The sequence below is a fragment of the Crocodylus siamensis genome, chromosome 5 (assembly GCF_052110815.1).
Source record: "Crocodylus siamensis isolate JL-2025a chromosome 5, ASM5211081v1, whole genome shotgun sequence".
NCBI classification, from domain to species: domain Eukaryota; kingdom Metazoa; phylum Chordata; order Crocodylia; family Crocodylidae; genus Crocodylus; species Crocodylus siamensis.
This window is the reverse complement of record NC_143399.1, coordinates 50,434,595-50,447,884: the sequence shown is the minus strand read 5'-3', so window position 1 is coordinate 50,447,884 and position 13,290 is coordinate 50,434,595. Positions and strand designations below refer to the sequence as shown.

Here is a 13,290-nt window from a genome sequence, read left to right as displayed (position 1 = left end):
GGACTGTCAGGCTATGTCACATCCTGCAAGTGATAAACTGACAGAACACAAAACACAAGGAGTCATTAAATGAAATTAAAAGGTTGAGCTTCTGTGTTGCTATAAAGAAAATACTTTTTTTCACACAAGCTATAATTAGACAATTACATTCATTGCCATAGGATGTTGTTGAGGCTGAGAACTTAGTAAAGTTCAGAGAAAGACCAGATGATTTTTATGGATATTAGAATCCAGGGTGGTAATACTTAAGTCTAAGGGAATTAAGGGGTATGAAACCTGATGGTAACAGGAGTCAGGAAGAGGGCAAATACTTTTCTGAGGATAGATTATCCAATATCTATAGAAGAGATTCTTATACCTTTCTCTGAGGAACAGAATGCTGCTCACCATCAGAAACCACCTATTGACATGGATGCCCCATGATTTGTATCTAACAATTCCAGTTACTATATTCCTATGAAAAGTATGGCTTCAACAGGCCAAGTTGACTACTAGACAGGCCAAATTATCCCCTTCTGCTCTCTAGGGATGTGAGAAGCTGTGAAGGAAATACATTCACATCCAGGGAACTATGGGCACATCACAAGTAGACACTCATGGATGCTACATTGCTGTAGCATGTTGCTACAGCAACATAGTGTCACATGTGGACATGCCCTATATTGATTAAATATGCCCCTTCATCAAGGTGCAGCATTGCTGATGAGAAGAGGTGAGTGGATTTCTCCCAAAGGGGAAAATAAGTTGGTTTCTAGAGGGGATCAGATTTTTTGCACTGAGATTTTTTTTTCAGTGAAAACAAAATTTTTACTTAGATGCACATGTTTATAGAGTTTCTAGTTGCATTGAAATGTTATAGTTTTCAAAGAATACCCCAACATGGAAAACTATTTTTGATGAATATTTTTAGTTTTTGAACCAAAACCAGAATGTACATTTAAGGCCATTTTAAAACCAATTTTTATTATTGAGAACAGAAGTTGTCTAGTTTTTCATTACTTTTTTTCAGAAAACAAGAAAACCACAAACATTTCTTGTTGAAAATAATGGTAATATTTTTCAACCAGCCTTAGTGATGGGACTGAGTTTCTGATGAACAAATTCGATTAAGTTATACCTGGTGTGAATATAAGAACTTGATCCAAAACTTGGAGAAGTTGGTGGAAAGGCTCCCATTGTCTTCATCTGGGTTTGAATCAGGCCTCCTTCCTCTGTTGATTTTACCAATAAATTATTGATAACATGCCTCTCCTTCAGCTCCTCTAGACAGGCTCTGAACCTATTACCTATGTCCCACAGCATAGGAGAGTGTCAGTTTGGTGTGGATTTGGCGGCTAGGGACAGACATTCAAAAAGCCTGAGCCTGAATTGATTCAATCTTTGCAGGTTATTTTACCTGACTTGCTGAACTGGTTTCAAACTGGACAGGCATTCTCTCTGGACTGAGGAAATTCAGGCACAAGCACAGAGCGGTTCAGGCTAGAAGCCAGGGGGCGCTAGAGCAGCCCTCCCTTCCCTTCTGCAGGGAGCTGATCTGAGGGGGACATGGCCAGGCCCCAGCAGGACTCTCATTAGGTAGGTCTGTCTGCATGGTCCCAGGCTTTTTCCCAGTGGCTGCTCAAGGGGCAGGAGTGTTGCCACCCCCAGCCCCAGGATAACACTCTGAGGCAAGGGGGGTGTACAGTGCATGCATCTGTTGATGATACAGAGCTTTTCAATCTCCCTCCCTGCTTTGTCATATTGTCTGCAGCAAACTGACAGGCGAGGGGGGGCTGATAACAGTCTTTATCACCTGATTAGCAAAACAACAGTCTCTCTTCACCTTACTTCAAACTTCTTAAACAGCTTACAGGCTGACCTGTTGATTAGCTGGGAGGGGCCTGCACTGTTCTGTCTGCCTATCCCAGTGACACTGGAGAGAGAGACATACACAGGCACTTCTCAGCATTAGCTAGCATACCAGATACTGGCTACAGTCCCTGCTGTAGCAGAGAGGAGGAAGGGATCTCTGCTAAAGCGGGCGGGGGGAGCACAGGAAGCCAACAGACCCTGCTGTGCCTGCAAGTTTGTGCTGAGCTCCAGCCAGGGAGCAGAGGGGAGGGGCTAGCCCCTGCTATGGAGCAGAGAGCCAAGCCCAGAGGGCATGCAGGGATGCTGGGGGACTCTGATTTAACTTAAACCAGCAAGGGGTCTGGGACAGGCATTGCATAAACAGGTTTGAGCCAAATCAGTTAAGTCTGATACTACATTCAATCAGGTTTATCACAAACCAGTTTCAGCTGTTTTCAAACTGGTTTATGTGCACTGAACATCTGTTCTGCTACAGGTTTAAACCAATTTCTGGTCACTAACTGATTTATGTGTAATGTCTGTCCCTAGCCGGTATGTTTCAGTGTGCCAACATGCCAGATTCAGCCTCTTTCTCCCCCCTACCTGGGCTGTTCTTTACCTACTAGTTTTTAGCCATTACAGTCTACCTCTGCCCTTGACCCCAACTGCTGTAGAATGGAGGCTGCCTTGGTCCCGCATGACACAGCATGGATTATGACTTTGGAACACCTGTCCAAAAGGAAATAGCAAGCAAAAAGTAACAGTAATTGCAAGGCAGGGAGGAACAGAAAGTTGTATTATTTTCCAGACAGATTTTTCTCTTCAGTGGTGTGTTTAGTTGGAGACTGATACTTTGAAAGCATAGAAAGAAGCACTCAGAGAAATGTTATAATCTAGACCATGTTTGAATTCTCTTGTGAAGTATTCTGAGGCCACAGCCCTTTTCATTATGATCCCAGGACTTTGCCTTTTGAAGACTGTTTCTATCCCTGAATTTGCGGGTGGGTTGGGAGAAAAGGAAATTCCATCAGATCTCAGGATGCTTCCTTCCACTCCCATTGGACCTACTGTGATGGCAACCATAAATATTGTCCCAATGTTGTCAAATACACAGGTAATGCACCTTGTGGTTGTATTCCCTTGATGACTCTTTGGAAGGCTTACTTAACTCCTTGGTTTTTATGAGAAAGCCAGCTGGGTGTTCCATTTCACAAGTCAATAGTATATATATATACATCTTGTGGCCTTCCAGAGACTGTGGATTAATGCAGAATCCTTTTACCTCAAGCAGCCAGAGATCTGAATGTGTCCCGTGTCAGCAAAGTAGTGATTATGGTAGTCCTAGCTAAGCTGTAACTAATGGGATATTGTTAAGATGACAGTCACATAATATAAAGCTTCTTGTTTGTCTTAAATCATTGTTATCAATACTGACAGATTTCAGAATCCTTAATGCATCATTTATCATCTCATGATTAATCAAGCAGCATCCACATAGCCTCTTTATCAACAGACAAAAGCCCTAAGAGTATAGGGTTGAAGAACTTGAACACCCAAATCTTATTAACTGGGCATCTGAAACCATTAGGTAGTTGTAAAAAAAATCTCAGGTTTACATTTCATATAGAGATAAGATAAGAAGAAAAAACACTCAACGAAAGGAAGCTGAGAGAGGCAGAATAGCACAAGAGGTACAATTACAAAATTCAGGAACTAGGTTTGGTGACTCTGACTTGACTTGGTGGTTTATTTACTGAATAAACTGTTCAATTTTATTTTCATATTCTTATGCATTAGTTTTAAGTGGGCCTCCAAACATAGCAGGGGAATCTTAAAAAAAACATTTTTTTTAACTCATGAACCCATTTTATACAAGGTTTTATAAACCCTTTAAGCCCTCTCTTCCCCCAACCTAAAGTTGGGACCCAAACTACTTAAAGTGTTTCTATCCATCCATGAGCACTTCAGTTCTGCCCCATCTCAGGAGAGGCCCAGGAGCTGCAGGTCATGACTGTACTGGAAAAGCAACTAAGGGCATCAGAGATGGAATGGCAAGGGGTATTGCAAGTCATGAATAAGGAGCATGTAAACAGAAAGTGCATGTAGGGAAAACGTTGCATGTCACCTGGACTTTCTATGTCTGATTCTTACCAGTCTGCATGTTCCCTGAAGCACACAAGCATAAACCTTTCCAAATCTCTTCCCTTTACAAAACACCATTCACAGCCTGTTTGTTTTTACTTCCTCCAATCATTCCACCAAGGCTGATTTTTCGTTCTTTCTCTTAGAGATGCTTCTTTGAAAGAGTCAGGTGCATGAACATATTTTGGGGGGCCATTTTCTTACCACTTATTTTTGCCCAAATGAAAATTCCCTTTTCCTTCTTTATCCTTTATACTTCACTCAGTTTTGATGCAAGGATTGTTGTGGGTGATATTTTTTATTGAACCAACTGTATGGTTGAGATAGATTTAGATACACTTAGAATGTAATACAGTGTCATAGCTTTGCTGATTTTGCCTTGCTTTAAGACAGAGAATTTGCTTTATATGGGCACCATGCCTTGCCCTAAAGTAGTAGGAAAAGAAAGAATTTCCTGAACAAAACTGAATGTATCCATGATTAATTCACATTTTCCTTCCTTGGACTAATTAATAAAATAGATGAGTGCTAAGCTTGGGCTGCATTTTTGTCTGTGCTTCATTGTGCTCTCAGTGTATTTCTGATTTAAAGCACTCTCCCTCTCTCTGCCATTGTAGATATTAATTAATGAAATAACCAGTCCTCTCTGTTTTTCTCAGGGTAGAATATGAACCTAGTGTCCCTTGTCTTCCCACTCATCCAGCACGCTGCTTTGATCAGTGGTTCTCAGTACCTCCTCCCTCAACATAGGATCCCAGCTGACATCCCTCAGTGGTTTTTCTTTACTCTGTCTGTCCTAAGGCCAAGACCCTCAGTGGGGGAGAAATGCTGAGGCTCAGATCAGCTTCCCACACTAATTATGTCACATCTGGCACACAGACCCAGCCTTCACACCAAGCCCCTCTGCCTGCTCAGGGACACCTGGTTCCATTTTGCACTGCCTTAGCTTTCAGTCCATGTCTCATGTCACAGCAACCTGCAAATGGGGACAGGACAGATTGGGGACAAGAATATGAAAACTAAAAGGAGCATAGTAGTGGCTCTGTTACCACAAACATTCTCCAACTTGGTAGCAGAATTCCCAAAAGAGTCCCTAAGAGAGAAATATGCAACTTCATGATGTGGTTAAGGACTGTATTTTCTTTACATTATACTACCGAATATACTGAGTATATTATGCTGATGACAATTACTCATTAGGGAGATTTAGCTACTTCTGGAGTTTACCTTAGCAGAAATATGACTGGGTTCACTGTAGAAACCATCATTTTAAACATGCTTATAAAATATGGTCACTGTCTGCTGAGTGGGGTTTTTTAGCTGGAAATAATTGTTGGGCTGAACTAGCTTACAGTGTATTTAAAGAGTAATGCTGCTTCTGAATAGAGGCGAGAAGAGACAGCAGAATCTTGAACAGCCTGAAATAATGTGACCAAGCAATGAGTTCTGTTACTGCATTAATTGATCTGAAAGAGGAAAGGGGAAAGATCCAGAGTACTGATTCTGTTTGGGGTGGGGGGCGGTTATCTCCTAGGCAGTTAATGGCAGAAAGGGCAAAAAGATTTTTGTAAAAAGCAACAACAATCAAACAAAAACAAACAAAAACCAAAAAACCCCAACAAACCAACCAACCGATCAAAACCAAAACAAAAAGACCTAAATAAACTACAACATTAGTTTCTATTCTGAAATGTATATAAAACCTGCAATCCTGTGTCCCACATGCATTTAGCACTGTCATGCCCTAAAGCAAACCCATAAAACATTTCTAACAAAGGGAGAAATACTGTGAATTTGCAGTAGGGTGCCTGGCCTTTCAGTATGAACTCAAATTGCCCTCATTCTGTCAAAGTCCTCATTTTTAACAGTTTTTTTCCTTGAAACTTGGCATGTTCTGAGTAAAAAGTGACTCTGAAACTGGGTTTGACCTCACTGGGTGCATCTACATTAGCATACTAGTGCCTTAGCATGTCACAGCAAAAGCCATGCTAATGTGCTAATGTGCAATAGAATTAGTCTACTACACATTAGTGTCACCTAAAAGATATGTGCCAGCACTACTGCGTAATAGTGCCGATTACACCACATTATGTTAGTACCTGTTCTTATAGGTACTGAATTTAAAGCACCATAACTATGGCACATTAATGCATGTGTAGATGTGTCCACTGTTACTTATTACTGTTACTGCCCTAGTGCAGTGGCTACCCATTGTATTAGACATGGTAAGCAGTAAGATGGCCCTTCCCAGAATATGGAGAGAGAAATTTGACATTTTCAGAATAAAAAAAATGAGGAAACCAAACTGGCTCCCACCCAAGTAACAAAATTGTTTCGTACAGCCCAGTCTGAGGATCCCCTCAGGAAAATCCTCAGGAGTGAAGAGAGCTCCCAACCTTCTTAATCAAAAAGTATTATTTCAGGCTTTGCCATGTCACCACCTGCTTAGTCAACAACCGTCCCTTTATAGCATTTGCAAACCAATTTTGCAGAACTACACAACCTAGTCCAGTGGCTCTCAACTTTCATCAACAGGAATACTGAGCAAGTAATGAGATGAGGCAGCATCCTACTTTGCCAAACTTCAGAGTTGTATCTATGGAAAGCAAAGGGCAGATGAAGTGGTTGACCTCTTGGCCATTTGGGGCCAAGAGGACATGCTTTGACAGTTCAAAGTGGGCCACCACGAGGAGCACATCTTCTGGGCAATAGCTGCCCAGATGACAGGGCGAGGGCACCCCATCCAGGTCTGGCAGGCATGCAGCCATGGGGCTGCAGGTCCAAGGGGGTGGATGCTGTCACAGGTGGCAACAGGTCATAACTAGGCAGCAGCCCCCACTGCCAGACTGCTGCAGTGGGTACAGTGGGCAGGGGCCACTCCAAATTAGGGCTGCTTCAGCAGTCCATCTGGCACAAGGGGTAGTGTCCCCAGATACCAAGTGGCCAGGCCTTAGAAACTCCGGAAGGCAAGTAGCCCAGAGCTGCTTGCCAGGGCAGGTTTTTATATTGCTGAGGCCACTACAGGTGCTGACCCCAGGCTCTAGCTCCCCCCTGGCTGCAGATCCAGGAGGAACTGGGCAGGGTTATTTTGCCCCAAGTGGTACAACTTGCCTCACACAAAAGTACATGTCTGGGCACATGCGCTGAGGCAAAAATCCCTGGCTCAAATTTGTGCCACTCCTATTTGCGTTGCTGCAAGCGCATGTGCCTGCATGTGTGGATGCGCCCAGGGAAGCTGCGAGGTTAATTTGTGGCATGGCTACTAAAATGTTTGGCTTCCACTGGCCTAGCCATCAGTTACGAAGACTATGTTCTGTCGTTCTAGTGTTAGGATTCAAACTACCAACATTCAAGTTCAGTGCAGTTCCATCCCTCTGGGAAAGCAAATAATTCTCTAATTACAACATTTCTAGTGTACAAGGTCAGGGACACAAGATCTAGTTTCATGTAATACCTGTCAAAGAGGATGTTGATTGGGATGCGTGATTTTCCATGTGAGATTTTATCAATGTTACGGCATGCACTTCAGGTTAGGAAGGAATGGGGAATCTGTAAAGCCATGCAGTTATGTTGTCCCAATAAGAACAGACTTACTGGCTGCATCTACACAAGCCATCTACTGCACAGTCACTACTGTGCAGTCATTTAGTACTCGTATAAACAAATGGGGTAGCTTTTTCATGATGTTGACTGTGCAGTAGCATGTGACTACTGCACCATAGCATCACAACATGCTTCCTCCCACATGATGCTACTGCACGGTAGTCACAGGCTACTGCAGTCAGCATCTCATGTAGATGCGGTCACTGAGTGGTATCAATTGTACTGCTAAAGTTTCTCTCATTCATAATCTAAATATACTTCACCTGTCAACCACCCAACTTTTAGGGAAGTATAATGTTGCCATTTTTCATATTCTGGCTGTGACCTCATTTCTCCACTACCTTATCATAAGAACTTTCTGAATATGAGGGTGATGAAGCATTGGAACAGACTACTTAGAGCTATTGTGGAATCTCCATTCCTGGAAATTTTCAACAGCAAATTAGACAGACACTTGGCTGGGATGGTTTAGTCAGAGATGATCCTGCATTGAGGAGGTACCTCACACTACATATACAAATAGTATGAGGTGTTGTCCCTTATAATGAGGGTAAACACCATATAGCAACACCCCAGTCTAGGGTTAGGAAATATGGTCCTTTATAACATGGGCATTCTCAATTAACATCATGCTCCTCTCGTCAATAACACTGTGAGACAATAGAAGATGAAATGCTCCTGAAACATGAAGTTTCATTTCTAGACAGGAGAACTTTGACAATCTTTTCTACTATGCCTAAAGAAGGGTGCTTATGTCTGAAAACTTGCAGTTAAAGACCTTTTTCACAAAAATCTAATTGGTCTAATAAAAGATATCACCTCTACCACGAGTTCTGATTCCTTTTGCCTCTAGACCAATGCAGCTACAACCTAGATACCTGGAAAATCTTACAATATCTGACTTGGATGTCAAGACTGACTTGTACTTCTGCAGGTTACATCTTGTACATCTGTATATCGATCCTCCCATCCCAGTATGACATAACAGGGCACCGTTAAAAGGATTTGTCTTTCTAATTTAGGTATTCTTGATCAAAGCACCACTTTCCAGTGTGGCATTAGGGAACACAGTGCTTGTTTAGAATCAGGGGTTGGCAATGTTTTTGGGCAGAGTGCCAAAGACACCCACAGCTTCAATTTGTAAGATGTTGGCATGCCAGGGTGGATGGTGGGAGAGTCACAAAGGGCCTGATCCTTGTTGTGGCCATGTAGCCCAGGCCCTTTCCCCGCCATGTGTGCCAAGCAAAAGTCTTTGAGTGCCGCAGTGGCACCCTGTGCTGGGGGTTGCCTACCCCTGGTTTAGCTAAAAGTAAGAAGTCCAGATTAGCAAGTCATGGGGAAAAATAGTGATTATCTATTTTAGCTCGATTGTGTTGTGGAAATATTTTGGACTACCTTCCAAAAACGTTTGAAAGATCAGGCCTGTTAATTACCATGATTACCTGAAACTGAATAGTTACCCATTCAGGCTTGAAATCAAACTGCAAAACTGCACATTTGATCTCTAAGTTCACATCACATGCTGAGTTAGGTTGAGTCACTCAAACAGGGAATAGAAACAGTGTTGTTAGGTTTAGGTAACTAACAACCATACAGTAAATTTCCAAGCTCCAATATTTGCAGAAACTTGCATTTGAAAGAAAATGTGTAAATGTTTAAATTCATCTGATTTTTAAACAACCTTCAATTACTTCAGCATTGTTCCTCATGCTTATGGCTTCATTTGTGACCGTGCTTCTTCAAGGCATGGGCCTAGCAATAGAGGAAGGAATCAACTGAGATAAAGTTCTACAAAGTGATGGTGAGTGAAATGATCAAAATATTTGCTATGTGTTCTGTTGCAATATAATCATGTATTGAAGATGTAGAAAACATTTATTTACATTTGCATATCCTTAAATTTTGGCCATGTATGATTACTTTTTCATGATATACAATAATATTAAGATTCCCATGGAAATTTTTATTTTTCAGATCTGGCAACACTAAAATTGACATATTACTTGAATGAATGAATGAATCCAAAAGCCTACCCAGGACATTTTAAAAGACATGTGAATCAATATGCCTCATGATTTGTTTCTCCACTCTAAAAAAAGTCAAGGTCCTGGATTTTGACAGGTCCAGTGATTGTATCATATAGTTATGAAAATGGCCCCCAAACAGCTGCCCACCCATGCTCCAAGACATGTTTTGTTCCTTAAAGGAAGAAAACTTTTCAGATCACCAAGGGAGCTTTATTAGGACTGCTATGGTGTTATCCCAGGAGCTTCTCTTAGGACATTTAAAATGTCTTATTTTTCATGGTACCGTTAGAGTGATGGTGTACCTGTGATGGTCCAGGAACTATGCAAGAGGCAAGGATTTTTTAGCGTGATATCTTTTACTGGACCAACTGTGTATCTGGGATAGAGTTAGACACGCAAGACATTCTTCATCAAGTCAAAGACATTTTTCATTTCATCAGTTAAAACACTTGGGTTTTACGTCTGAGACAAACAAAGGCAATCTCCTTTAGGTTTACCTGGAATAAACAGCTTGGTAGAACAGTGGGTGTTTGGAGTGAGGGGGAAAAGTTGAGTAACACCAAAATTGTTATTTTTTTCCACATGCATGTTAAGGACACTTGCTCAGGGTTCCACAATAAACATTAATCTGGTTTTGGCCATATGGGCATGATTATAGCAGAGAGATTCCTCCTTGAATGGACAGACTTTTACAGGCATAGTTCTTTTTGTATGGAAAAAGGAATAAAGTCTACCAAGTAAGACACCTTTATGGCAGTGTGCGAGTTTTACTGATTCAACCTTGAGCAGAAAGAGCTAGTTAGTGGGGGCCAACTCTTTTTAACAGGCATGCCACAAATTAGACCTACACTCTCTGCAGGCACCACTCTGATCCCCTTCCCCAGCCCAATATGCTGTGCTGTGCTCCCTGCCTGGTCTGTTGCTTTGTTTCATCTCCTCTGCCCCGCTGGCCACTGTGCTGCCTGTGCCACCTGTGGGTTGGTCCATGCCCTGGGTTGGCCACCCCAGGCTACAAGATGCCTCCCACCTGCCTTCTGAACTCTTTTGCCTAAAAAGCCCTAATCCAAACAGTTCTGCCAGTGAGAGTCTCTAGATGTGAACCATGCCCCAGCTAGACCATAGGGCAAGATTTCGCAGGGTGCTGCTGTCTTTTATTGCTCTAGTAAGTGACTGGGGCAGAGCCAGACAAGCTTTCCAAGGCAAGGCATTCTTGACCAGCTGAGGGATGCCCCAAAACTGGTCTCATCCTAACCCAGCTCCAGAGCTGTCCTGTGAGGGGCGCAAATCGGGGCAACCGCCCTGGGCCCCATGCTTTGGGGAGCTGGGTGGAATGGCTGCGGCTCCTCCTGCAGGGCCTGCCTGGAGCTGGTGGCTCAGCCCCATGCCACGGAAGAAGTGTCCGGTGGCTTGCCACCCCCATCCCTGCCACCTGCTGCTGGCTTTGTGTCCACTGAAGAGCTGCTTGTCAGGTGCACAGGATCTGCTTGGCCCCAGGTGCCAGATTTCAAAGCTATGGCACTGCTGTGCCCTTCCTTCGTGGGGGTCACACGCATGTATGCCACGTGCCCCGTAGGCTGGGGGAGCACGATGACAGTCCACAGGCGGTGGGGGCGGCGTGGTGATGCCAAGCAGGGAGCCCCTGTAGGCGGCTGCAGCGGTATTGGTGGCAGGGGGGTGAGTACCGACCACCCGCAGGTGCTGCCAGCAGCATTGGGAGTGCTTTTTGCAGGGGTGCACTGCCAAGCTCAGAGGGTGCACGTGCACCTGCATGCACTGTTGCCAATAGTCCCACGGCCCTGCGCAGTGTTAAATGGGCCTGCACAGGCTGATTTGCCCCAGGGCCTGCACCCCACTAGGGTGCAGGCCCTGCCCCGCCATAGTGGGGCAGGAGAAGACAGTGGCCTAAGAAATCCTCTCGTAACTGCTGGGCTAGGCGAAGGGTATTTATACCCGAAAGCTTCCAAATAGAAGGATTTTCCCAACTACCCGAGTCGGTCTAATACAAGAGACGGGAGGTACCCAAAGACCCTGGTCTGCCCTGTGCTCAGCCCAGCACGGCTCCAACCTACACCCACCGCTCCTGAGGCTGACAGCGAGGACCCCCTTTCCCGACTCCCCCCATCACCACAGGCTGATGCTCCTGGCGCCCCCTGCCCGGACGCTCGTCCCGGCCCTGCCCCGTGCCTCAGTTTCCCCGGCTGCAAGCGGGGCCGGGGCGGGGCGGGGCGGGGCGGTCCTTTGTCTGCGCCGGGCGGGCGGCGGCGGCAGGAGGAGGCGGCGGCGCCGCCGGCCGGGCTCGGTGCCTGGGTGGCGCGGGCCGGCGCGTCAATCAGGGCGGCCGCAGCCGCGGCGCAGGTTGGGCGGCCGCGCACGGCTCAGCCATGCAGGTTGGCGCGCGGGCGGCTGCTGCTGCTGCTGGTGGAGCCGATGCGCGGGATGGCCGCCCCGCTCGGCCGGCGCCCGGCCCTGCCGCTGCCGCTGCTGCCGCTGCTGCTGCTCCTCGTGGCCGCCGCGCCCCGCGCTGAGGTAAGGGCCGGAGGGGGCAGGTGCTGCCCCGCGCCCCGGCCGCCCAGCCCTGCCCCCGCCGCGCCTGCTCCTTCCCCGCGGGCAGCGCTGGGCGCCCGCTGAGGGGCCGGGGGACACACGCACCCCGACAGCGGGTCCCGCGGGCTGCTCTTCCCCGGGGCGCGGGGGGTGTTTTGCTGCAGCGCCCGAGGTGCCAGGTCAAGCCTCAGCCTGCACTGATGCTAAAGACAAGCCCCCGTCGTGGATGGGTGTCAGGGTGAGGCAGCACGGGTGGTGCTGGGACACGATGCGGGTCGCATCACTGTCCGGCTGGCTGCAGGCACGAGTTTGACTTCGCCGCGGCGGTCTGAGGGACCGTCCAGCCTTTTGTCCCTGGAAGGCTGCAGCCCCCTGCACCAGTGGGTTACACTTGTACCGGCTAGGCTGAAGGGGAAGAAGGCGATCAAGAAAGAGACATGGAGTTCGGACTTGCAAACTGCCTGTTTATTGATGCCTTGCATTTTCCTAGTACTTATTATAGTTTCATAGTTTCATAGTTTCTAGGGTCGGAAGGGACCTGAGCAGATCATCCAGTCCGACCCCCTGCCATGGGAGGAAAGAGTACTGGGGTCAAACGACCCCAACAAGATGTTCATCTAACCTCCTCTTAAACACCCCCGAGGTAAAGCACCAGGAGGCTGAGTACTCTTGTATATGTACCGAGTCAATCCTATCTTTTAAATATTCATTCCTAGAGCCAGTTCAGTTCAGTGGATGGGATCTGGGTCTGCAATATAGGATCTATTGTGTGCTGTGCCAAAAGGATGCTGCAGGCAGCCCCCAGAAGCCGCCTCAGGGGAGTCAGGCTGGCAGCCCTCTGCCGCGCTCATGCAAGTCAGGTGGCCGCGCCTTGACGCAGCCTAAACATGTCCCTGCCCGCACTGCCCTGGCTCCCTGTCCCAATTTGCCTCCCTCTCAGTGTTGCCAGGTCAGAAATTATCATATTGGAAGCTCAAATGATCATATTTTCTGAAACATGTTGGAAAAAGAGCATGCAAATAAGCATGCAGATAAAAGTCTTTTTTAAGTAACATATTGCCTTATACTGTTATTTTCTTACCTTAAGACTGTATAGAGCATTTAGAATACAGCTCTTAGTATTATCACAGAGATTTGGTGATGT

General features: G+C 45.9%; 1 protein-coding gene across 1 annotated transcript in view; it reads left to right on the top strand.

Moving 5' to 3' along the window:
- The window catches only part of LOC149864081 (uncharacterized), a 71,455-nt gene that overhangs the window by 15,626 nt on the left and 42,539 nt on the right, over nucleotides 1–13,290 (top strand). The window contains exon 4 of the mRNA XM_090049748.1: nucleotides 11,733–12,128. Coding sequence (XP_089905874.1) covers nucleotides 11,733–12,128 — 396 coding nt within the window. The remainder of the gene's footprint in view (nucleotides 1–11,732; nucleotides 12,129–13,290) is intronic.